Genomic DNA, 27925 nt, shown 5'->3' with positions numbered 1-27925 from the left:
TTTATAAATTTCTTATTATTACCCTATAATAATAAAAGGGTAATATGCTAATTAGACCAGACGTCATTCCAGATGTCCTTCCTCACAAAGCCTGGGCCAGGGAGAAGCCAGTCTTGGTCCCGGGTGCCTGTGGGCCACCTCAGGGAATCCAGCCCAGGTCCTGGGTGCCTGTGGGCAGCCGGAAGGAAGCAGCCCGGGTCCCAAGTGCCTGCCAGCGGCCGGAGGGAAACAGCCCAGGTCCCGGGTGCCTGCTGGTGGCCGGAGGAGGGAAGCAGCCCGGGTCCTGGGTGCCGAGGGAAACTGGTGCCAGCAGCTAGGGGAAGGAAGGCCTACTCTTGCACTAATTTTCATGCATTGGCCTCTAGTATATGGATACATGTTACACAATCAAATTATTAAGTTCTTCATGTCCACACCTATACACTAATCTTTCTTTGCTACCTACAAACTCTTCCAAAGAAATAAAAACAAGCAAAAGATAACATACCAAACAAGAAATTTGGTGGCTTCCTTGCAGGAATGGTCTGAATTATATTCACTATCTCTAATTCCTCCCTTCCATTCTCTCTTGAAGACCCTCCAATACTTTTGTTGTTGCCATTCTTGAAAATGTCTTGGTTAAGTTCAATCATGACCCCTATGTAGCTAAATCTAAAGGTCAATTTGCATCTTATTCAACCTGTCAGCAGCATTTGATAGAGCTGGTCACATGCCCTCTTCCTTGAAACACTTTTTGTACTTGGTTTCCAGGGTACCACTCTCTTGGTTTTCTTCCTGATGCACTGGTTGCTTTTTAGACTCATTTGCTAGTTCCTTTCATCTCTCCAAACTCCAAAGGGTATGCCCAGCCCATGTAGCTCAGTGCCTGAGCATCACCCCATGAATCAGGAGGTCACAGTTCAATTCCTGATTAGGGCACATGCCTGGGTTTCGGGCTCAATACCCAGCAAGGGGAGTGCAGGAGGCAGCTGTCGATGGGTAACTCTCTCTCACTGATGCTTCTATCTCACTATCCCATTCCCTTCCTCTGTGTAAAATAAAAATAACAAAAATATTTAAAGGGTAGAGTGCTTCAGGCTTAAGTTCATACTCCCTAGGTGGTCTCTTTCAAACACATAGTTTTAAATATTACATATATTGTTTATATCCTCAACTAAGATCTCTCTTTTTTAAAAAAAAAAATAATATTTTATTGAATTTTAGAGAGAGGAAGGGAGAAGGAGAAAGAGAGAGAAACATCGATATGAGAGCAGAACATCAATCTGTTGTCTCCTGAATTCCCCCTACCAGGGATCGAGCCCACAGCCCAGACATATACCCTGACTGGGAATTGAATCAGCGAGCTTTAGGTGCACAGGATGATGCCTAACTGAGCCACACCAGCCAGGGCTAAGATCTCTCTTTTGAATTCCAGATTCATATTTCCAACTGCTTATTCTGTATCTCTATTTAATGGTTAAGATGTATCAGAAACTTAACCAAAACCAAATTCTTGATTCTGCCCTCAATCCCATACCTGCTACTCATCTGGTGTCAACTCAGTCCTTCCAGTAACCAGACCAAAATCCTTCAGGCCTTTTCCCCCCTCACATCCCACATCCAATCCATCAATGAATCATGCTGGAGCTGATTTGAAATACAATCAAAACCTGACTACCTCTTTCTACCTTTGCTGCTGCTACATTGGTTTAAAGGCACTATTATTTCTGGCTTGGACTACAACATTAGCCCATTAGCCTCTTAATTGGTTTGCCTGTTTCCATTCTTATACTCCTGTATTGACAATAGCCTAAATGACCCTTTTAAAACATATAATCAGACCATATCATTGCTTTGGTCAAAAGCCTTCATTGACTTCCCACCTCACTCAGAGCAAGAATCAAAGCCCCAATACTGGATCAAAAGACCTCATGATGTGACTCTGCACTACCACTGACCAGATCTCCTCTCATTTTCTCTCTAGCTATTCCCCTAACAGGACTATCATGTTCCTTTCCACTTCAGAACCTTCCCCCTTCTCTATCCCCATGTCCCCATGGGAAAAGCTCTTCCCCAAGACATCAACAAGGTTGCCTTTTCACTTACTTCAGGTCTCTGTTCAAAGGTTGTCTTAAGAGCATTCCCAGACCAACCCTATAAAAAAAAGAGAAACTACATATTCCCCCTAAACCCCTAACCTTTACTTTTCCTTACTCTACTTCATTTTCCTCCACAGCACTTATCATCATCTGACCTATTACATATTTGTTCACTTTTCCCCCTTCACTAGAATATACTCTTTAATGAAATGTTTTGTTCACTATTATATTCTCAAAGCCTAGAACAATGCCTGGCACATAGCAGGCATATAGATTTTCTGAATTACTTAATTTTATACATTGGTTAATCATATTTCTAGTTGCATTTATTTAATTTCGTAAGAGTACTTTAAAGTCTAATTTTGTCATCAAGGGATCTAACCTGGTATCTTTGGTGAACCTAATAATGTATGTTTTAATTGTGTCATCTACTCCATGAAATATTTGAAAAATAACAACAATATGGATAAGAACACCCTCACCGAAGCAAACGTGTTTGCTGTCTCTTCCGGATCGACGGATTGGACTCAAACACATGAGGCCGTTTCCGTTTCTTTCCTGTTGCCACAGCAGCAGCAGCAGCCATTCCCACAGGACCTGAAATAATAACGTGTGTGCTGAGATTATTCAGAGCCTGTTAACTATATAAGACAGAACACCACTAAAGTACAAAAAAGGTAGCACTGTTTCCTAATATGTTATCAATAAATATAAAATGTTCCTGATATTATCAATATATTTCACTATTACTTAACATGGATTATATTCCAATCTACCAATAAAACTTAAAAATTAATCTCTTTTAAAAGCGACTGGCTTGAGTTTTATAAAATGCTTTTTGTTCTGTTTTGCCATTATACTCATACTGCTAAGGAAATATTCTCACAGGTGCTAGATGATATGCAACATTGAGAGGAAGCTTGCCAAAACAAAAAAATTAGATTTTAAACTTCATTTTTATTCCTGTGACATGGGCCAAATTAAGGAAGTCAGACATAATCACTCGTACTTGGGATTCTAACAATACCTATAAGAAGAGTATCTGGATGAGTATCAACTAAATTAGAAAACTTTATCTTATATATCAGAAAATTGTGCTCCAAATGGAGTTGTTGACCATTGGTCAAAATGATGAAAACATCCTGATAGGAAAGAGATGAAAGAAAACCTATGCCACTCTAGGGTGTGTGTGTGTGTGTGTGTGTGTGTGTGTGTGTGTGTGTGTGTGTGTGTGTGTGTAGGTCTGTTTTGCCCTGAAACTAATGACTAAAATAAAGGTAGGCCGTCAGGAACTATTGGAGTCTCTGATTCATGAAATCTCAAACATATCAAAGACATTGCTTTTTTTAAAAAAAAATATTGATTTCAGAGAAGAAGGGAGAGAGACAGAAACAACAATGAGGAGAATCATTGACTAGCTGCCTCCTACACGCCCCACACTGGGAACTGAGTATATACCCTAACCAGGAATTGAACCGTGACCTCCTAGCTAGCTCCATAGGTGAATGCTGAACCACTGAGCCAACGCCGGCTTGGGCCTTATTTATTGATTTATTTTTAACAGATGACCCACCATTATACTTATCTGTGAATCCCATAAATGGCTTAAATAAAAATTAATTTTAATCCTTCACATTTATACTGGCATAAATGTTATATATGTTCTAAGTGGCTCAATTAAAATAAGCCTTCCTGAAAATCTTCTGCTGCTCTAATGCTGTTTAGTAATATAAGTCTGACTTAAATAAACCCTTTTAAAGGAGACCCAAAGCAAGTCAAAAGAAATGATTTTTTTAATCCACCTTTCATCATAAATAGCTGGGAGAGGGGGGGAAATCTTAATGATATATTTTTTCCAACATTTTATTTTTTTAATTGTGGTAAGAGCACTTAACATGAGATCTATCATCTTAACAAAATTTTAAGTGTATAATACAGTATTGTTAAATATAGGCACAATGTTGTACAGCAGATCTCTAGAACTTCACTCTCTGCAAAAATATGCAAAAGAGGAAAATGAATAATCAGTAAAGATCTGAAATGGTGCTGTATCTAATCTTCCTGCACTGGCTAAAACCTCTACCTCAGAGCCAAGTAAATTAAACCGATAGTAAGATAGTATTTCATACCCACCAAACTGCCCAAAACAAAAACTGATTGATAATACCAAATAAGGTGAGGACAAGAAGCAGTAGGCACTCTAGTATACTGCTTATGGGAATGGAAATTAATGCAACAATTTGAAAATAAATTTGGAATATCTAGTAAAACTGAAAATGTACTGATCCTTGCCTTCCAATTCCCTCTCCTTCCTAGATATATCCTTAAACAATGGCTTTCACACCGCATGTTTCCACCCTATGGTGGCTCATAAATAATTTTTTGTTTTGTTTTTAATAAAATACACTGAAGTGAAAGAGAATAGAACATATCAGATATTGTGTTACATGTAGTAGGGGGTAAGTATTACTTCAAGAGAAACTGTTATTTCATATCATGTGCATTTGTGTATTTGAGATAACAACGTAAAATGTATTACTGTGGGATATTGTCAGAAGAGTTTGAAAACCAATGCCAAAAGGAACTCTCACAATTTGCACAAGAAAATATGTAAGATGATTTAAAAAATATATATATTTTATTGATATTTTACAGAGAGGAAGGGAGATAGATAAGAGAGCTAGAAATGTCGATGAGAGAAAAACATCGACCAGCTGCCTCCTGCACACCCCCCACCGGGGATGTGCCCGCAACCAATGTACATGCCCTGGACCGGAATCGAACCTGGGACCTTTCAGTCTGCAGACCGACGCTCTACCACTGAGCCAAACCGGCCTCGGTTGTTAAGATGATTTTAATTTGCAACAATTATAATTGCAAAACATAATAAACAACCTAAGATGAGAAAATATGTAAGATGATTTTAATTTGCAGCAATTATAATTTGCAAAGTATTATAAACAACCTAAGAATTCTACCAATATATGAGACAGCCAGATAATGGACTATCAAACAATTAAAATGAAAATATATAGTCATATTATCAACATGAATCTCAGAAAAATAATACCAAATGAATAAACATCCTATCTAATAAAAGAGTAATATGCAAATTGACTGTCACTCCCAACACACAAGATGGCTATCCCCATGTGGTCAAAGATGGCTGCCACAAGATGGCCAGCAGGGGAGGACAGTTAGGGGTGACCAGGCCTGCAGGGGAGGGGAGTTAAGGGGCAATCAGGCTGGCTGGGGAGCAATTAGGCATCAATCAGGCTGGCAGGGGAGTGGTTAGGGGGTGATCAGGCTGGCAGGCAGAAGCTGTAAGAGGCAATCAGGAAGACAGGCAGGTGAGCAGTTGGGAACCAGCAGTCCTGAATTATGAGAGGGGTCCCAGATTGAAGAGCGTGCAGGCTGGACTGAGTGAATGAACTTCGTGCACTAGGCCTCTAGAAATTTTATAAAATGATAACATCAGAGTATAATAATACCATTCATATAAAACTTAAAACATGCAAAACAATGCTAAGTATTATTTACTGATATACAGCAAAAACAAAAGAAATGGAAGGTAATGATAAAGACCAAATTCAGAACAGAACAGGTTACCTCAGTGGAGGGGGGAAATAGGATAAGGAAAAGCAGCTACCTATTATCCCTTCCTCTTCATTGACCTTACTTCATTATTTATTTCAGAGCACATAGTACTTTCTGAAAATATTTTACTTTATTATATATACCCTTCTCCCGCCACTGGTCTGTAAACACCTTCAATAGCAAGCTCTTGCTTGTCTTATTCATTGTATCTATATGTAGAAATAGAGTATATAGTAAGTATATATTACTGAATAATTAAATGGTGAATTATTTTCACCAACTGGGCCTCAGTTTGCATATCTGCCGCATAAAAGGGTTAAGTTAAAGTCCTTTCCTAATCTCAGCACTATGACAATACAGTACAGTAATACAGTAAAACTCTGTCTCAAACGCATTTCTTCCTAGGAAAGAAGCTGATCTGGATTCCCGATGTTAGGATGCCCTCTTCTGGAACATATAAGAACTTCAAAAATGTATTTTACAAATATTTCATGTGATTTGCTGCTACTAAGCTTTATTTTTAAATTCACCATTCCAGAAATATACAATAGATAAAAACTTATGGTAAAAAGATTACTCTTAGTTACATCTATCTTCCTCCCCTTAAATACATCATGTATTAAAAAGATGTTGTATTTTGGCTATTCCTGATCATTGATCTCCTCTTCAGTTTTTCCTAATCATCTAAGTCCAGTATCAGATCCACCCAAGTGTATGGTTTAAGAATCTTCCATGTAATGCTAAATACACAATGTAAATAACAAAGAGAATGGTACAAAATATACCTCAGCTTTAAGTAATTTAGTGGCCCAGAAAAAGTCTTAAAACCTTAAATTGGATTAAGATGATCCAGGATTGCTAGTGCCCTCAGACATCTGGCAGAAGCAAACAAAAATCCTCTCGAGGAGGATAATATTATTCTAGACATCAAATTACTTATTTTTACTTGAATTTTTAATTTTTCAATTACAGTTGACATACAATATTATTAGTTTCAGGTGTACAACCCAGTGATTAGACATTATATAACTCAGTATTCATCCCAATCAATCTCATACCCATCTGAAACCATATATAGTTATTACCCAAATTACTTCTAAAAATTCATCTTCCTGCCCTAGCTGGTTTGGCTCAGTGGATAGAGCGTTGTCCTGTGGACTGAACAGTCCCGGATTCGATTCCGGTCAAGGGCATGTTCCGTGGTTGAAGGCTCCTCCCTGGCCTGGGCCCTGGTTGGGGCTTGTGCAGGAGGCAACCAATTGATGTTTTTCTCTCACATCAATATTTCTCTCTGTCTTTCCCTCTCTCGTCCACTCTCTCTAAAAATCAGTGGAGCAGGGACCGGTTTGGCTCAGTGGATAGAGCGTCGGCTTGGGGACTGAAGGGACCCGGGTTCGATTCCGGTCAAGGGCATGTACCTTGGTTGCGGGCACATCCCCAGTAGGGGGTGTGCAAGAGGCAACTGATCGATGGTTCTCTCTCATCAATGTTTCTAACTCTCTATCTCTCTCCCTTCCTCTCTGTATAAAATCAATAAAATATATTAAAATAAAAAATAATAATAATAAAAATCAGTGGAAAAATATCCCCGGATGAGGATTAAAAAATAATAAAAGTAAGTAAGTAAATAAATAAATAAAATTCATCTTCCAAACACAGCATCTAGCATTCATTCAAATATAACCAGTAGGCAGGTATGGTCAAGATGGCAGCATACTAGCCTCCTCCCACAACTATTAATACATCAAAATTACAACTAAACTACAGAATAACCATTATCATTCACAACTGCCTGAAATCTGGCTAAATGAAAGTCCTACAACTAGGGAATTAAAGAAGCCACAGCAAGACTATTAGGAGGGGTAGAGATGCCAAATGGACTGGTCCCACACCCACGTGTGGCAGATAAAAATTGGGAGGGATGTCTCAATTGCAGAGGTCTCTCTTGAGGAGTGAGGGGTCCCAGCCCCACACCAGGCCCCCAACTGAGGGTTCCAGAGCAAGGAAGAGAAGTCCCCATAACTTCTGGCTGTAAAGACCAGCAGGGAAGGAGGCGGAGGGAGTTTGAAGGCTGCTGGAGTCCCACCCAGTTCCTCTTAAAGGGCCCTTGCACAGACTTACTTACTCGGACTCATTCTCTCTGAGCCCCAGCCTTGGTGTGACAGCTTGAAAGACATGAGACCTACAAAGAGGGACTGTTTCCCTGACATAATGGCAGAGGCCATTGTTTCTTTACTGAGCCCTTCCTCCACATTGCAAGCAGGCTATATCTGAGACTCCAATAACTTGGCTTGCATAGTTTTCCCCGCCTGGTGATTCTCTGAGGTTCCACTCAACCCAACTTTTGGGCCCACCCAAGCTGTTTTCCATAGCTTTTCCAGACAATAATCTGTCTTGGCTTGCTTCAGATTTTCCTAAACAAGTAGCATCTGGCTTCACCATACCTCTCACTAAGTGGCCATAGGCTCAGCACCAGGCAGCAGTTTACAGACTGGCCTTGCCTGGGCACCACCAAGCCCAGCATAGGTAGCAGTCATCTGCAGATTACTTTATAGCTCATGCCAGGTGGCCCCACGCAGAACACAGGTGGCAACTGCACTTCCTGAGAGGCCCCAGCTGCACCTCCTGAGAGGCCCCTTCTTACATTAGGCCACTCTACCAAGCCTGAGAGATGTAGCAACTCTGAACACAGCCAGCACACCCAGTAGCTATATTTAGCGATTTTGAAGCACAACCACCCAAAGACCTCCGGAAGTGACACACTCAAGGTGTGGCCTCAGTGGGCACCAGAGCCCCAATGAAGTAAGTCCTGCTCTATGAGGTGGGCTCCAGCACAGCTGATCCTCCAGAGTGGTCTGAGGTCAGTGGTTGCACCCAGTCCTTGCAGCTGAACAGCCACGGGGTAGATCCCTCCCACTGACATGCCAACAGCAATCAAGGCTCAACTACAAAAGGAGGGTGTACACAGCCTACACTGAGGTTGGGGAGGGGGTGCACCTTGGGTGCCCAGCTTGGGTGACAGGGGAGGCTGTGCCACTGGACCCTACAGAATACTTGCATTAGGCCACTCTACCAAGCCTGGGAGATGTAGCAACTCAGTAACTAATACATAGAAACAAATGCAAGGAGGCTGCCCCGAATGAAGGAACGGAACAAAACTCCAGAAAAGAACTCAACAAAATGGAGACAAGCAGTCTAGAAGATGCAGAGTTGAAAACAATGGCTATAAAGATGCTCAATATACTTAGTGATAACCTCAACAGTATAAAAAAGTACCAGTCAGAAATAAAGGATACAATAACTGAAATGAGTAATTTACAGGAAATCAACAGTAGAGTAGATAAAGCAGATAATCAAATCAGCGATTTGAAATATAAGGAAGCAAAAACACCCAATCAGAACAGCAAAAAAAAAAAAATAAAAAAAATAAAAGAATTAAAAAAAATGAGGATAGTGTAAGGAGCCTCTGGGTCAACTTCAAGGATACCAATATTTACATCATGGGAGTGCCAGTAGAAGAAGAGAGAAAGCAAGAAATTGAAAACCTATTTGAAAAAAAAAAATGACAGATAAACAAGCAACAAATACTGGCATGCAATGTGGTGTGATCAAGTGATAATCATTGGCTGAACATTGTCTATGTGCAGTGACTCTTGGATTTAAATATGTAGACTATCGGTATAGATATACAATATTTATTTATGCTGGCTAAATTACTAGTGTTTTTTCCAACATATGGCTTATTCACAAGAATTTCTTAAAAATAACAATGAATTAACAACAATAAAATAACCTGTTTATTTATAAGCAAATTTGGTTAAAAGCATTTTAAAATTAATAGGGTGTTAATGTTCACACATGCTATATGGACTGGAAATTTTGTCTGTTAAATCCGAGTCCAATGAATTTAGGTCCACAAAATCGTGTTTACTGTATTCCAAAAAATTCAAGAGGAGGGAAGACTCTCAAGCCCATTTTATGAAGCCAACATTATGCTAATCTCAAAACCAGATAAAGACACTACAAAGAAAGAAAATTACAGGCTAATATTCCTAATGAACATAGATGCTAAAATCCTCAACAAAATTAGCAAACCAGATTCAGTAATACATTAAAGAGATCATATACCATGATTAGGTTGGATGTATTCCAGAGGTTCAAGGTTGGTTTAATAACCACAAATCAATAAACTTGATATACCACATCAAACAAAATAAAGGATAAAAATCACATGATCATATCAATAGACGCACAAAATCCACCACCCAATTATAATAAAAACTTTCAGCAAAGTGGAAATAGAGGGAACATGCCTCAACATAATAAAGGCCATATATGACAAACCCACAGCTAACATCATACTCAATGGGCAAACAGTAGGCATTTCCCTTAAGATCAGAACAAGACAGGGATGTTTGCTTTCACCACTCTTATTCAACATAGTACTGGAAGTTCTAAACACAGCAATTAGACAAGAAGAAATAAAAGGCATTCCAATTGGAAAGGATAAAGAAAAACTGTCATTATTTGCAGATGACATAATACTGTAAATAGTGAACCCTAAAGACTCCATCAAAAAAACTATTAGAATTGATAATGAATTCAGTAAATCAATAGCATACAAAATAAATATCCAGAAATCGGTTACATTTTTATACACCAATGATGAACTATCAGAAAAGGAAACTAAGAAAACAATCCCAGCCACAATTGCTTAAAAAGGGGGGGGGGAAACAAACAAACAAATAAAAACCTACACACAGACAACAGTATGGTGATTACCAGAGGGAAAGAAGGGTGGGTGGGGGAGGAAGAAGAAGATAAAGGGGGAATAAATGGTGACAAAGGAGACTTGGCGTTGGGTGGTAAACACACAACATAATATACAGATGATGAAATATGGAACTGTACACCTAAAACTTATGTAATTTCATTAGCCAGTATCACCCCAATAAATTCAATAAAAATTTTAAAGAAAGAAATTTGGTGTTCTAAGAAATTTGCATTATATCTAAAGAGGACACAAGTATCAATTATAAAATACTTTGACATAAGTAAAGTATGTATGTTATAATTTCTAGAAGTACCCCTAATAGAAAAAGTATATATAATCTTCAAACTAACAAGAGAAAAATAAAAACTTTCAGTCACTCTAAAAGGAAAAGAAAACACAGAACAAGTGAGATAGAGAAAGCATACAGTAAACACGATCAATTTGAACTTAAATATATCAGTGATTACATTTAATATAAATGGACCAAATGCTTCAGTTAAAAATCAAAAGATGGTTAGAATGAATGAAAATAAAATAAAAAAACACAAGTCATATCACCAATAGTATATGATTCTAGGACTTAAGTCTTAGTAGTATAGCACTGGCACAAAATCCAAGGCTTAAAACAAAATCGTGAAGATGTGATATGAAGATAAATGTGAGAGTGTCTACATCCTAGGCTCTTCCAGATATGCAGGGTACCAGAGTTAAGCAAAAAATAAAGAACTTCCAATACCAACAACATTACCTGCAGCAGCCAGATGGGCTGTTACCTCGTCGGCAGCTGTGGAGTTGAGTATGTCGGAATCATCGTAAGAGGTGTCCTCTGGAGAGGAAGGCGAGTCTTCATCAGCACTCAGCATACTGTGTTCAGTGTAGGTAGCCACATGGACCTGCTGTACTTGCTGGGCAACTGCGTGGGCTTCTATGGTGGCCATGTGTTCAGTTTGGGTCACTCCGTGCTCCTCCATGTAGATCTACTGTCAGAAAAAAGGCAAAGAACAGAATTCAGTGCATAATGTAACACTATACTTAAGCCAGGTGATATTTTCCCTTTGATTTCACTACATACCTCACTTCACCAACTCATGGGAAATGGGAAGCCCCATTCAAATATGACCCAAAAATGTTAGAATATTTTCCTTATATAATACCTTTTGATGGAAATTCACTGTGCTAATTTTATTTTATATATTTTTTATTGATTTTTTTACAGAGAGGAAGGGAGAGAGAGAAACATAATCAGCTGCCTCCTGCACGCCCCCTACTGGGGATGTGCCCGCCTCCAAGGTACATACATGCCCTTGACCGGAATCGAACCTGGGACCCTTGAGTCTGCAGGCCAACGCTCTATCCACTGAGCCAAACAGGCCAGGGCCACTGTGATAGTTTTATAGCTGAGGTCACAAAACAATAAATACTTTGATATTACATATAACAGTAAAAGACAAATATAACAAAAAAAGATATTTAAAAGATCCCAGTGACTTGGCACTTGACACTATAGACATAAAAACACTTAATAAGTAAATGAAATACTTAATATTTTCTTTGTATTTCATAGACAAATGGGTGTTAAATTCCCACCCCCAAAAAACTGCAATCATTCAAATTGGGTTTTCTGCTTATAAACTATGCTTCATGTAAATCCTAAACTGATGCAGTAATTTATAAAGAAGATAAAGGTTTGCTCTTCTTCTGCACTTATAATATGTTCCCTCTTTCCCCAACAACTACAGAGAAGTGCATTTTCTTAAAACAAAAACATTTTTGAAGCATACATACATACATATGACTTAAACTAAAAACAGATTCATATTACACATACTGTTCTATAGTTTGCTTTTTTCTTATTACAGTATACCTGGATGTCTGACATGTCAAAACATTCAGCTCTACCAGACCTTTTTAAATAGCTGCAGAATACTATATTGTAATATGTGCCTTAATTATGCAACCAATCACCTACTGATACATGGCAAGGCTGCAGCTTCCAAATTTTTGTTATTATAAATATCAGTGCAATAGACATACCTGTATATAAAACTTTGCACATTGGTTCCTCAAAAAAGCCTTAAAAGAATTATTATATGACCCAGCAATTCCATTCTGGGTCTATAGCCAGAAACCATGAAAGCAGTCTCAAAGGGCTATTTATACCTAACCATGTTCAGAACAGCAAAATTCACAATAGTCAAAAGGTAGAAGCAACCCAACTGTCCACTGATGGATGAATGGATAATACAATGCAATACTATTCAACCTTTAAAAAGAAGAAATGCAAAGTAGGAATAGAAGGAAACTTCCTTAACCTGATTTTTAAAATCTACAGATAACATCATACCTAACAGTGCGAACTACTACAGTCCCACCTTATCTGTGGAGGATACACATCAAGACTCGTTGTGGATCCCTCAAACCATGGCTAGTACTACACCCTATACTAGTATATGTTTTTCTCTGTAATTTATAATTAGGCACAGTAAGATTAACAAAAATAATAAAATAGAAAAATTATTACACTATAATAAAGTTATGTGAATGTGGTCTCCCTCTTTCTCTCCCTCAAATATCTTATTGTACAGTACTCACCCTTCCTTCTTGTGATAATGTGAGATGATAAAATGCCTACAGGATGAGATGAAGTGAGATGAATGATGTAGACTTTGAGAATCAGTGTCAGGCTACTATTGACCTTCTGATGATGTATCAGAAGAAGGATCATCATATTTTGGGTGATCCTTCATCACTGAGCCATGACAATTGACTGTGGATATACAAAACTGCTGAAAATGAAACTGTGTATAAGCAGGGACTACTATAGAAGCTTTCCTGTTAACATCAGGAATGAAGCAAGGATGCCCCCACTTCTCACTCCTTTCCAACACTGTACTGAAAGTCCTAGCTAATGCAGAAAGAAAGAGAAAGAATAGTGACTCGGAATGGGGTAAAAAAGATGATATGATTGTCTATGTAGGAAATCCAAAAGAATCAACAACAAAACTTCTGAAACTAGTAAATGATTATGGCAATGTTGCAGTAATCACAAATTTCATATACTGTACAAAAACCAATCTATATATATAAAAGCCAAGCAATCATCAGACCAGTAGCTATCATGTGCTCTGTGGCTGGCCAACCAGCCCAATTGGGGGGGTGACCCGTCCTCCAGCCCCCTCTCTCCTGGCCCCTCTCTCCAGCCAACCCCGCCCACAACAGGCCCACATTGGAGTAAGGCCAGCCAGACCCTACCCGTGCACAAATTCGTGCACCAGGATGTTATATAGTTCTCTATATAACAGCAATGAACAAATAGAATTTGAAATTAAAAACACAATACCATTTACATTAGTAACCAAAAAATGAAATACTTAGGTATAAATCTAACAAAATATGAACAATATCTATTTGGAAAAAATAAACTATAAAACACTGATAAAAGAAATTAAAGAGCCGAAACCGGTTTGGCTCAGTGGTAGAGCGTCGGTCTGCGGACTGAAAGGTCCCGGGTTCAATTCCGATCAAGAGCATGTACCTTGGTTGCGGGCACATCCCCAGTAGGGGGTGTGCAAGAGGCAGCTGATCGATGACTCTCTCTCCTCGATGTTTCTAACTCTCTATCCCTCTCTCTTCCTCTCTGTAAAAAATCAATAAAATAAAATAAAAAAGAAAGAAAGAAATCAAAGAGGCCCCAGCCAGTGTTGCTAGGTGATTAGAGTGTTGGCCCAGGCATGAAAGGGTTGTGGGTTCAATTCTGGGTCAAGGGCATGTATATGGGTTGTTAGTTCTATTCCTCCCTCCCTTCCTCCTTCTCTCCCTCTCTCTTTCTCTCTCTTTCCCTGCCTCTTCCTCCCTTCCACTCTCTCTAAAAATCAATGGAAAAAATATCCTCAGATGAGGATTAGCAACAATAAAAAAAAAAAATCAAAGAAGAAATAAGTCTCACAGTAGGAAACCTCACTACTACTATCAAGATGTTCTAATATGATCTACAGATTCAATGCAATCCCAATAAAAAATCCCAGCAAGTTATTTTATGGATATTGACAAACTGATTCTAAAGTTTATATGGAGAGGCAAAAGACCCAGAATAGCTAACACAATGTTGAAAAAGAACAAAGCCAAAAGACTGACAATACTTGACTTTAAGACTTAAAGCTATAGTAATCAAAGTAGTGTGGTATCGATGAAAGAACAGACAGACAGATCAATGGAAAAGAATAAAAAGTAAAGGTATAAGCCTTCATAAATATAGTCAACTGATCTTTGACAAAGGAGCAAAGGCAATACATACAATTGACCAAAGACAGTCTCCAACAAATGGTGATAAAATAACTGGACATCTACATGCCAAAAAATGAATCTAGACATAGACTTGACAGTCTTTACAAAAGTAACTCAAAGTAGATCATAGACCTAAGTGTAAAATACAAAGCTCCTAAATAACATGAGACAATCTAGATGACCATGGGTATGGCAACAATGTTTTATATACAACACCAAAGGCATGATCTATGGAAAGAAGTAACTGACTAGGCTGGATGTCATTAAAATTAGAAACTTCTGCTCTATGAAAGACACTCTATAAAAAAGAATGCATGCATACTCAAGAGATTAATTACCTCACAAAAAGGCAGCCATATAGATATAGAAATATGACCTTTGTGGTTTTAAATAAAAAAATAATTATTTATTCATACAAAATTCTTTTCTCAATTTATTCTATTCTATTATTAAGGTTTCTTTTCCCTTCTTTGGGGACTTTTAAAATCCTTTGTTCCTCTGAGTAATTGCTTTCTTAAGCTTCGTCCTGATACCTTTCTTCTTTTGGTCAACTATTTCCATGTAACTGCCCAACTTTTTACTTTTCTAAGGTCCTTGATTTCTGTTTTATATTCTTGTGCTGTTTCTGATTTTTTTTCTTGGGGGGGGGGGGGAGAGCTCTAACTTTTCATCATCTATTTTCACTCTCACACCACACACATAGCATAACTCATCCTTGTAACTCAAGTGATTCTTATCCTTGGAACTATTTGATTATCTCAGGGAGTATTCTGTAGTTCAAAATAAAATTAAATGTATGCCAAAAATTCAAAAAGATCTAATAATTGTCTATCTGTTGAAACCCCTTTCTATATTTTCTTTTCTGCTTGAGATCATCTCCCAGCCTTGTAGTTCTGTGTGATATAATACCTTCATAGATAAACTCACACCCTCATTTCTTCAAAAGGAGCTTTTAACAAGTACCTGGTACAATAATAAGCATTTAATATAGAGAGGAAAGAAAGAAAACATGATAAAATATTAATCTAAAAAAAAAAAAGATAGTTCTTATACTACTTTTCTAAAAGCCTGAAATTATGTCAAAATTAAAAAAATTGAGAGGTTTCTTCCATAGCCTATGTTTGGTGTGTTTCAGAATATTCAAGGGAATATATCCTACCTCCCAGATTTGTACATATCTAAAATGCAATTTAACACTAAGTTACACAATTAAAAATAACATGAGAGAAAGACAACATTAAAACACTATTTCCCATCCATTTCACTGTTCTCCTAGACTAAGAGATGAACTGCTTAGGGCATTTTAGAATTCTGGGTACTTCAAAATTGTTTTCAAATGATTTGGGATTAGATGGCATCTAACTGCTTTTCAAAGGGATTTGTACACTATGCACTTGGCATAATGGATTTCAATTCTTTTCTTCAGAATGCAATTACTGCATAAATCAATAGCTGTCTGCTTCACAGACTTGTCACTTCTGTCCAGTGCCTCATCTTTCTACCTCATTCTCCATCCCATCCTTCAGCCTCTCTAACCATTTTTATTCAGCACTCTGTGAAAAAGCAAAGGCAAAAGTATTTCAAACTACTCTGAAGCAGAGTGGGATACTTGTCAATGATGCTTTCAATGTTTAAAAAAAAATAATGTATAAAATAGGTTGCCTAAAGCCATTGCTGGAGATCACCTTGCCCACCCTCCCCAAGACATTTTCAGTGATGCTTTTAGCACTCATCCATGAGGAGTCAGGTTCGCTAGATAGCAAAACTGGAAAGGCTAATGGATGAAAACATATTAAATAATATGATTTAAAACACACACACACACACACACACACACACACACACAGGACAGACTATTACTGCATATCCAGAACCCCTAGACATTATTTAACCTCTAAGTCTCAATTTCAACTCTTTTTAATGAAAAGAAAAAGGTAATTCCTTTATTCAAAAGGACATGAGGATTAAATGAGACCATCCAGATACACAGTGCCCAGCACATATGCTTAATATTATTATAATGCCAGAATTACTATGGTTTTATGATTCTATCCTTTTTGACTTATTTCCTGACTATTCTCACAAGGGCTGGGCCTCAATTTCTTCACCTTTAAATTAGACTTCCATCTCTGTGTTTTTTTGTTTTTTTTAATTGAACACAAAAGGTTTTGAGTCAGACATCTAAAATACGCTTCTTTCTTTCTTTTTTAATTTACCAAAGTAACACTGGTTAATAAGATTACCTAAGTTGCAGGTATACAACTGTATAATACATCTGAATATTCAATTGTATGCTCACCACACAAAGTCCTGTTTCCTTCCATCACCATATATATGAACCCCTTTAACCTATGCATCTTCCCCTGTACCCCTTTTCCACTCTGGTAGCCACCATAATGTTGTCTGTATTCATGAATTTTATTTGTTGCTTTTTAAAAATATATTTTTATTGATTTTGAGGAGGAAGGGAGAGGGAGAGAAAAAAACAGCAATGTTGAGAAAGAATCCATTAAACAGCTGCCTTCTGCAGGACCCACTTTGGGGATCGAGCCCACAACCTGGGCATGTGCCCTGACTGGGAATCGATATGTGACCTCCTGGTTCATAGGGTGACGCACAACCATTGAGCCACACTAGCAGGGCAAATATGGTTTTTGTTTGTTTGTTTGTTTGTTTTTAAATTGGTTTTAGAGAAAGAGGAAGGGAGGATAGAGAGAAATATCCATGAGAGAGAAAACATTGGATAAGCCACTTTCACATGCCCCTAACCCGAGCACATGATCTGATGGAGAATTGAACCTCTTGATTCATGGGATAACACTCAACCACTGAGTCACACCAGCTGGGCTGTTTGTTGTTTTTGTTTTATACCACATATAAGTTAAGTCATATGGTTCGTATCCTTTTCTGCCTAACTTATTTCACTTAGCATACTTTCAAGATTCATCAATGTTGTCCCAAGTGGCAGTATTTCACCTTTTTGTGGCTGAGTAGTATTCCAATGCAAATACGTATGTACTGCATCTTTATCCAATCATTGGTCAATGGATACAAGTTGTTTCCATGTCTTGGTAAAAAGCCCTTTATTATATTAACTAACAATTAAGATACAGTTCTCCTAGACATAAAATAAATAAACTACAGGCAACCATCATCTCTAGCATCATTTCCTGACAGTGCACAAAATGGAGAATATAGACCTGACAGCGATTCTTCTGAACAGATGTGAAAAACAAAATAAAAGCACCAGCAACACAGAATTCTAAACACCACATCAAATTAAAAAGGCATATCTGTCTATCACCTGGAGCCAGTGATGGTCAGCAGATTAGTCAACACTAATGTAACATGGTAACAAGTATACTAAAATCTCTTTCTTAACCTGGATCATCACCTGGGGATGTCACATGTGCTTTATCTGAAGGTTCTTCTTTATTATATGAAGTATAAAGGATGGTGCATTGTGGTTCAGAGAAGTCTCTGCTTTTGCCATTTCAGGGCAGTAAGAGTGGGACTGAAAGATAATGGAAGAGAGCACAGAAAAATCGGATTTTCTAGTCTCAGCACCCCGGTAGTTGAAGTTCATAATACCAGGGGAGCTTCGGGAATTTGGATAAAATATCCAAGAGACTTAAATTTAGTCTAATCTACACATAAAAATGAGATTAAGTATAGAGAGTAATTTAAAAATCAAAGTAGGAAAAGGCAGGCCAGGAAATCCAATCAAGGTATAACTAAATGTAAAAGAAAGCATTAGTCTAATCAATGATATTATCATATCAAAAGAAAAGCTGTAAGAACTGCCTAAGGGAAAGTCTCAGAGCAAGACTATATCTACAGTCCAAACAGAAAAACCCAATTTACATTCCCAGACATGTCCAGAATCTAAACTTTTTAACTAAGACAGAAATTTTACTAAGCAGAACACTTTCTCAAAAAAGCTAAAAATAGGATTTGATTTTTGGGGGATGTAGGGTAATGGGTCAAAATCTCACCAAAGCGGGAAAAATAGAAAACAACTGCATAAGAAAGTCAAAGTGAAAACGGAAGCAAGGTAAAGCGTGGTGTAATTCTGAGTAATAAATGGTACTTAAAATAAGAAGAACCCATTTGACCATCCTAGGAATATTCTCTTCCAAATAGCTCAAGGGAGCTATTGGCCTTGCAGAGAGAAAATACATCCTCCTCCTATACCACTGGGCTCTCTCTACAGAGCAAAAGCCATATAGTCATGTATGCAGTTTATTATTTTCCATTTGCAGATTCCAACTATAGATAAAAACATGGAAAATCAAACAGAATATAAAAAAGAATGTAAAAGTTATGAATTATGACAATGTAGAAGCAAAGATAAGGCTGAAAGAAATGAGGATGTAGGAGAGGGGTGGAGAGGTGGATGATGGTGAGGAAAACTCCCACCCCATCTTTACACAGTGATGGGAGTCAGAGATACTATCAAGAAGAGATGGAAGAACTTAGTATTATCTTATTTAATAAAAGCATAGTATGCAAATTGTCCCTTCCATCGGAGTTCTTCAGGGAGTTCGAGCAGTAAGTGGGCTGGCTGGGTGAAGAGAGGGAGCACCCAGCCAGCAGCCACTAGGAACCCTACCCGGCACTGGGCCTCTAGTTATAATTATCAAAAATAGAGGACACAGAAAGGTAAGCCTTATTTACAAGAAAGTAAAAAATACCCAAGTTTGATAAATCAAGAAGAGATGGTATAGAAATATTACTTAGTTATGCAGAAGTTGTTTCATAACACTAGAAACAAAATAAACTATAATAAAAAACAGTTAAAAGAAACTGTCTCTTAAAAAGTGGGAAGGGAGGATGGAAGAATATGGCAAAAGACTGATTTTTATTTTAAGCCCTTCTAATTGATCTTTGATCATATGAATATATTACTTTGACTTTTAACAAAATGAGCTTTAAAAGCCAATAATTATAATATCTTTTTGAAACTTAAAACTAATGATATTAGAGCAACTGTCATTAGAAAAATCAAGTCCCTTTCTTATGCTAAGAACCAAGAGAATAGCACTGCTCAGGGTTAGAAATAGTTTTTCCTTAAGTAAATGAACAAACAAAACTGAAACAAACTCAGACACAGATCAGACCGATGGTTGCCAGAGGGGAAGGGGGGGCTTGGGGACTGGATGAAAATGGTAAAGGGACAGTCAAGGGGATGCAAAGTACAGCATAGGGAATCCTATCTAATAACCCACAAGCCACACCCACCAGCCAATCAGGAGTGAATATGTAAATAAACCCAACCAAGATGGCTGTGGCCACAGAGAGCAGGAGGGAGGCTTAGGTTTCCTCAGCAATGGAGGAAGCCAAGCTTTCCGCCTGCCCTTGCTAGCCTAGGCCTCCACTCAACGCTACAAAGTTTCAATGATAGAAGATAAATAAATCCAAACAGAAATGGCGGCAGCCATGGAGCTGGAAAGAGCAGGAAGCTAGGGTTTCCCCTGGCGATGGGGGAAGCCAAACTTCTGCAGCCCTGGGCTGCATTGGCCTCCACTCTAGGCTACAAAGTTTCAATTATAGAATATACATAAATCCCAGCAGAAATGCTGCCGCCACAGAGCAAGCAAGAGGCTTGGCTCCACTCCAGGCTACCAAGTTTCAATTGTAGAAGATAAATAAATCCTAGATACCAGGGCCTCTGCTTGGGTCGCCAAGGGGCGTGGCCAGCCTGCAAACCACCACAGGCCCCTCACCCAGGCCACCCCACACCCCAAGGGAATCCCAACCCTGATCCGGACACCCTTCAGGGCAAACCAGCTGGCCCCACCTGTGTACCAGGCCTCTATCCTATCTAATAAAAGAGTAATATGCAGATTGACCATCACTCCAACACACAAGATGGCTGCCCCCAGGTGGTCAAAGACCCTGCCCCCATGTGAACATAAGATGGCTACCACAAGATGACCAGCAGGAGAGGGTAGTTGGGAGAACCAGGCCTGCAAGGGAGGGTAGTTGGGGTAATCAAGACTGCAGGGGAGGGCAATTAGGGGTGGCCAGGCCTGCAGGGGACGGCTGTTAGGGGTAAACAGGCTGGCAGGGGAGTGGTTAGGGTATCAGGCAGGCAGGCAGAAGTGGTTAGGGGCAATCAGGAAAGCAGGCAGGTGAGCAGTTGGGAGCCAGCAGTCCTGGATTGTGAGAGGGATGTCCCAGATTGGAGAGAGTGCAGGCTGGGCTGAGGGAAACCCCCCACCTGTGCATGAATTTCGTGCATCAGGCCTCTAGTATATAGTCAATAATATTGTAATAATCATGTGTGGTGCCAGGTGGGTACTGGAAATATTAGGGGTAAAACTTTATGAAGTGTGCTATATACCTGAATCTAATACAAAATAATACTGAATGTAATAATAATAATAATAAGAAGAAGATTAACATATCATACACACACACCCCAAAAAAAACTGGTTAAAAGAAAATAGTTTTGCCTTGAGTAAGATTAATTTACTAATTTGGAGCACCTGAAAATAAAATTTTGTATGGCTGCAATTACATAATAGTTTTCATTTAAATATGTTGATGAAATTTATAAGTATTCATTAACATTAATAACAGCCCAAGAATCCAGTTAATAATTATCCTATCTAATAAGAGGGAATATACTAATTGACCCTCACACCACTGCAAAGATGGAGGCACCCACAGCCAATAAGGAGGGGATATGCTAATTGACTGTCACACCCTCAAAGATGGAAGCACCCACAGCTACAAGATGGCGGCACCCAGTCCCCTCAGCCCCGCCAGGGTGGCAGGCGCAGCAAGGCCAAGTGCATCCCCAGGAGGGCCTGGCCTTGCCACGCGCCTGCCTCTGGAGTCCCCCAGTCTCCTAGGGCCAGCCCGAGGCACAGGCAAGCCTCGGATGGCGGCTGCCCGAGGCTCGGCTAACCAGGGCCAGCCAAGGCTTGCACTGCGGGCAATGGCAGCAGCAGACATGTGATGGGGCATTGCCTTCCCCTGATCCCGTTTTGCCCCTGAGTGCTCCTGTACTATGAGAGAGGGCAAGGCCAGGCTGAGGGACACCCCCCATCCAGTGCATTTACATAATATGTGAGAAAAATAAGCTTAACCACCCAACTTCATAATGACTTAAGGATGAGTGGAGGTTTTGCTAAAACAATATTGTAAGCTCACTGAAGGCAGGGCTTGTGTCCATAAAGTCTCTAAGAACAGGAGCTGTGATAATTTGCTCTTTGCTAAATGCTTGGAGCTAACTGATTGCAATTTTCATCACTAAAGCTAAAATCCAGGCAATAACAAATTCTTCACCTTTAAGGTTGTGCTGACTATTCATCTCGTCTCTGTATCTGGATGCTCTACATCCAGCTCTGGGCTTGGTCAGCTAACCTTGTTTACCAAACTTGCCTACCAGCTTCCAGCTATGCTTTAGCAAGGGGCAGCAACATGGTGAGATGAAAAGAGGAGGGAGAAGGGATTTCCTTGCTGTTTTCATTCTTCAGTGTCGCTCCAGCTGTGCCCCACTCTCCCTCCCCTGGTAGCTGAGCAACAGCTGCATGGCATCCCGCTCAGAGGTCAGATTGCCAGCTGTGTGGGGCCACCTCGGAGCTCCCAGATTCTCTCTGTTCCCCCAGCCTGGTAGCTGCTTCCTCAACTTGTTAATATTCAGATTACACCAGTGTCTACTGTTTGTTTCTTCAGTCTTCAACCTGTGTAACCAATTCCAGAATTACATTCTTTGGAATACCTCCTGTGGTTTACTAGTTCTGACTGATACAAAGGGAAGAAAAAAATGCACACATCAGATATTACTCAGAGTGCTGGTAAACAGTAAAATTTTATATTGATTTGTATATGTCAATATTATAAAATGTATTGACATTTTAAACTGTCTATAAAGTGACTCTAAGGGCAATTTTATAAGACCATCACTAGGGATTCTGTTTCCATACACTGATGAAAGTTGAATTCAAAATCCTGAGTTTGATGAATCATTAAAATGAGACTTAGAGAGTATAAAAAGGCCTCATGAAGAGAGAAAGGGGCCTGGCCAGGGTCGCTCAGTGTTGACCTATAAACCAGGAGGTCATGGTTCAATGCCTGGTCAGGGCACATGCCTGGGTAAGTGTAGGGGGAGTGTAGGAAAAGCACAGGGAATTTCTCTTTTATCATTGATGTTTCTCTCTCTCTCTCCCTTCCTTTCTGAAACAAATGAACAAATATATTTATAAAAAAGAAAAATTGATTAGAGAGAGAAATAGCAATAACAGTCACAAAAATATTTGTCATCTACTCAATGAATAGACTAAATTAGGTGTTTGAATAAACTAAAGAATATGTGATAGCAATGGCAGTGTTGATCTATCATTCTAATTTCTTTTTTAAAATATATGCCCTAGTTGGTTTGGCTCAGTGGCTAGAGTGTTGTTGGCCTGCAAACTGAAGGGTCCTGGGTTCGATGCCGGTTAAGGGCACATGCCTGGGTTGTGGGCTCGATCCTCAGTTGGGGGCATGCAGGAGGCAGCTGATCAATGTTTCTCTCCCATCATTGATGTTTTTCTCTCCCTCTCCCTTCCTCTCTGAAATCAATAAAAATATTTTTTTAAAATTGCCGAAGCCGGTTTGGCTCAGTGGTAGAGCGTCGGTCTGCGGACTGAAAGGTCCCAGGTTCGATTCCGGGCAAGGGCATGTACATTGGTTGCGGGCACATCCCAAGTAGGGGGTGTGCAAGAGGCAGCTGGTCGATGTTTCTCTCTCATCGACGTTTCTAGCTCTCTATCTCTCTCCCTTCCTCTCTGTAAAAAATCAATAAAATATATTTAAAAAATAATAAATAAATAAATATACATGTATATTCTTAAAATTTCAAATCCTCTCCTTGGATATAGTTATTGATTTTGAGAGAGAGAGACATCGATTGGTTGCCTCCAAATTGGGCCCCAACTGGAGATCAAACTTGCAATCTTTTCGTGTATGGGATGATGTTCCAACCAACCAAGGCACCTCACCGGGGCTATCACTCTGAGATCTAGGCACATCTACTTGAAATTCAATAATTGATATTAATTCTGATTTCCAGTGTGGCTTACAGCAATTTAGAGTTATTATTTTTTCTTATTATATAACTGGATCCAATGTGTACAAGGGTATGTAAAGTCTCCTCTCCATTTCATTTTTCTATGCCTTAGTTTTATCATTACGCAAATGGGAAGAATAACAGAACTTATTAAGAATTATTGTGAGGCTCAGTGGATAGAGCATCGGCCTGTGGACTCAAGGGTCCCAGGTTTGATTCCTGTCAAGGGCGTGTACCTTGGTTGTGGGCACATCCCCAGTAAGGGGTGTGCAGGAGGCAGCTGATCAATGTTTCTTTCTCATCAATGTTTCTAACTCTCTCTCCCTCTCCCTTCCTCTCTGTAAAAAATCAATAAAATATATTTTTTAAAATTTATTCTGAGGATCATATATATATACAAGAGCTTAAAATGAAACATGGTATATAATTAAGTGTCAGATTAAGTGTAACCTGTTGTTGTTGCTATTATTCCACATAAAAGGATAGGTAAAGCATAAAAATGCCCAAAGGAAAGTTACATGAATTAGTTTTACATTGGGATCACAAACTAGGATTTTTGACCATATTAGGACTTTTATCAAAGGGTGGTTCTTGACTTTTTCCAAATTATGGACCTTTTTGAGGGTATGTGAAAGCTACAGATCTCCTCCCTAAAAAAAATGCATATACCTACAAATTTTTCCAAAATATCTCTATGTTCTTAAACTCAAATCATAAAAAGATTATTTCATGATGACATAGCTATACTACAGATGAAACACTAGAGGGTGCCACAACAACAAAAAATATAAAGAAAGCACAGAGAATTTTAGGTTACATCTAATTCAACTGGAACAAACATCCTTCCATATAAAATAGGTGAATCTACTACACCAAATGCTTTAAAATACATCAGTTCTTCTATAGGTTTTTAGATCTAAATTTCTATGATAACAGACATGTTCTAAACTTATACTGTCCAAAACAATAGCCAAAAACCGCATGTGGCTACTGACCACATGAAATGTGACAACTATGACTAAAGGAATAAAAAATTTAATCTTATTTAGTTTTAGTTAACTTAATTTGTTGTTTTTTGTTAATCTTCCTTCAAAGATATTTTCCATTGATTTTTAGAGAGTGGAAGGGATGGGGGGGAGACAGAGAAACATAGATGTGAAAGAGACACATCTCATGCGCCCCAACCAGAGCTTGACCGGAACTGGACCCTTCAGTCTGTGGGCCCACACTATCCACTGAGCCAAACTGGTGAGGGCTAATTTTAGTTAATTTTAATTTAAATGGTCACATATGGTTGTGTCTCCCACAGTGAACAGTATAGTTCTACATTTTATTTTTAAGTTTTGAAATGACTTGCTTCTAATCACAGGCCCTTATAAATCATTGCTAAAGAAATTTCCAATAGGGTAGGTTCACACAATAATTCAGATCAATCTGTCCATTGTGAAAATTCAACACTGCAAAGACAGAAGGATCGTCACTGTCTCTCCCATGCCCCTCTGGTGTTCACAATCAAAGAAAGGTAAAGCTTTCTTTTACTCATTGTAGAAGACCCTACTGACCCAATTCCCTAATTGTGTTTCTTAAGCCCCTGGGTATATGAGCTTTAAAAAATAAGTGCAGCCCTCACTGGTATGGCTTGGTGGATAAAGCGTCAGCCTGCAGACTGAAGGGTTCCAGGTTCGATTCCAGTCAAGGGAAATGTACCTTGGTTGCGGACACATCCCCAGAAGGGGCTGTGTGGGTGTGTAAGAGGCAGCTGATCGATGTTTCTAATTCTCTCTCCCTCTCCCTTCCTCACTGTAAAACATCAATAAAATATATTTTAAAAAAATAAAATAAGTGCAGCCCAGATGGTGCGGCTCAGTGGTTGAGCACCGACCTATGAACCAGGAGATCACGGTTCGATACCCAGTCAGGATACATGTCTGGGTTGTGGGCTCGGTCCCCACTGTGAGGTATGCAGGAGGCAGCCAATCAATGAATGATTCTCTCTCTCATTCATATTCCTTTCTCTCTCCCTTTCTTTCTGAAATCAATAAAAATATTTTAAAAAATAAGTACAAATTAATAAAATTAAATAAGAAAGCTTTTGCCATTTAAAAAAGGAAAACACACACATATTCTAGTGATAATCACGGAGGCTAAGGGAGAACTGAGAGAGAAAGACATCAAATAGGTAGCATAAAGGAGAGACAGTCTTCAGCCAGGTGCCAGAATCGAAGAAAACCACAGACAGGCAACAGCTTATAAAAGCACTTATTAATAGCTCGGTAAGGGGCATCAAGAACACCCAGACAGCAGACTCAGAAGTCTGGGAACCAAAGAAACAAAGCCTTTGGCTGCCTCTACGCCAGATTATTTTATTTCTTTTTTTATTACATCTGTGGGACATGAAGGCGGGGGCGGGAGAGAAACATCAATGTGAAGGAGAAACACCAATTGGCTGCCTCCTGAGGACTGAGCCTGAAACATGTACCTGGAACCAGGAATCTAACCAGTGACTTTTTGGTGCATGGGATGATGCTCAGCCAACTGAGCCACACTAGCCTGGGCATTCTTCCTTTGCACTATAATCTAATCTGCTGACAATAGGCTAATGTTGACCCAACTGTTAAAGAGAAAACTACTCTATCCACACTGAACAATACCGTACAGCTTACAAACCTGGTATCTGGCACAGTACCCTGAATTGAGAAGGTACCTAATTAATGTCAATGGCAATGATAAAAAGGATTAGAAAGTGCATCCTCAAATATTTGGATTCTTATTAACCGCTACAAATATTAATAAAAAGCAGGTGAGTTGCTGAAGCCATCCCTGTATTAAAACATGATGGATAGGAAGTTTAATTTGGCATTAATTTGCAAATGAGTCAGAATGCAGCTGGCTCTTTTTGCAGAAAAATCATTTGTCCACAGCTGCTCCCCAAATTAACAAAAATCAAATAAGTAGCTGTCATGTGATAGCAGTATTAGAGGCTGTCTCAATTTCCATTAAGAAAAAACAACATAAATTGCCACAAGTCCCACCCCTCAGTCTCAGACAAGCACAAAGGACACTTTCATTCAGATCTGCTTACTGTGAGATACAGCATTGCTGCCTCCTTCTACAGTGGGCCTCAATCCTGCTGGGTTACATTACACACCCAATGTTCAGTTAAGGCTTTTTCTTAGATCCTGGCAGACAGTTCAATGCATGATTTTTTTCTTCTGAGATAACTGAAATTGTCTCTGGATAAAATTATGAAGGTATAAGAGTCAATACTACTAATCTATAAATCTCTATGATTCTATCTTCCTCTCATTCCACAAATGCTTACTAAATTCTTATCAGATACTGCTAGTTTATTTTATCACTAACATTCCAAGAAAAACTGACTGGCAACTCTAATTTTTTTAATCTTTAGTTTAAGATTTTTATTATCATAGAAGTGACACGTGCTCTTTTTGAATAACTGAGAAAACACAAGAAAAAAGAAACATAAACCACCACCCAAGATGGCCACATTACGGAGTTAACAATTTGGTGTATACATTATGGGTCTAGACTCCCCCTCCACCCACCAAGTTCCTTATACAGTGGTGGTTGTTGTTTAAAACAAAAGTGAGGCTACAGCACATGTGTCAAACACAAGGCCCTCGGGCCAAATCCGTCCCGCCAGGCCTTGCAATGTGGCCCACACCGTGCTGTCATCACTGCACTCCGCTGCGTTTCCATCACAATGACTGTTCAGTAAACCATTCGGCCCGCGATTTAGGCTGGATTTTAGATTTTGGCCCCTTCTCTGATTAAGTTCGACACCCCTAGCATATGCTATTTTATAAATATTTTAATGTGATAAAATGTTCACATCATTTTTTAAATGTTTACAGAGCATTCCCTGTAAAAGTGTACAGTACTTATTTTACTAATTCCCAAAAGTAACTTATTTAGGTTGTTTTCAATTTTTCACTGTTATAAACAGCACTGAAGTAATTCCGTTATTTAATAAACATCTGTCACCTAAATGAGTAAATGAATGGTTACTAAGCTAAGTCTTTATTTACACATACCCGCTTATTTCCTTAGCATTAAAAGGCCATAAAACTTTGAGTAATCGTACAGTTATGATTCTGGACTTGCTATTAT

The 27925-nt window shown here is 38.9% G+C and overlaps 1 protein-coding gene across 7 annotated transcripts in view; it reads right to left on the bottom strand.

The window, feature by feature from the left end:
- NRF1 (nuclear respiratory factor 1) overlaps positions 1–27925 on the bottom strand; it is a 117721-nt gene that overhangs the window by 64776 nt on the left and 25020 nt on the right. For 5 of the 7 annotated variants that reach the window (XM_036426778.2, XM_036426825.2, XM_036426832.2 and 2 more), the window contains exons 2-3: positions 11198–11429; positions 2561–2675 (exon numbers count right to left, since the gene is read on the bottom strand). In XM_036426778.2, the coding sequence (XP_036282671.1) occupies positions 2561–2675; positions 11198–11420 (338 nt within the window). In that variant the 5' untranslated portion in view covers positions 11421–11429. Of the gene's footprint in view, positions 1–2560; positions 2676–11197; positions 11430–26876; positions 27000–27925 lie in introns of those variants that run through there. The other 2 variants (XM_036426798.2, XM_036426788.2) reach the window with 2 other exon arrangements.

The sequence above is a fragment of the Pipistrellus kuhlii genome, unplaced genomic scaffold (genome assembly GCF_014108245.1).
Source record: "Pipistrellus kuhlii isolate mPipKuh1 unplaced genomic scaffold, mPipKuh1.p scaffold_m20_p_10, whole genome shotgun sequence".
Lineage (NCBI taxonomy): Eukaryota > Metazoa > Chordata > Mammalia > Chiroptera > Vespertilionidae > Pipistrellus > Pipistrellus kuhlii.
The sequence above is the reverse complement of the archived record's forward strand: the minus strand, read 5'-3'. Positions and strand labels throughout refer to the sequence as shown.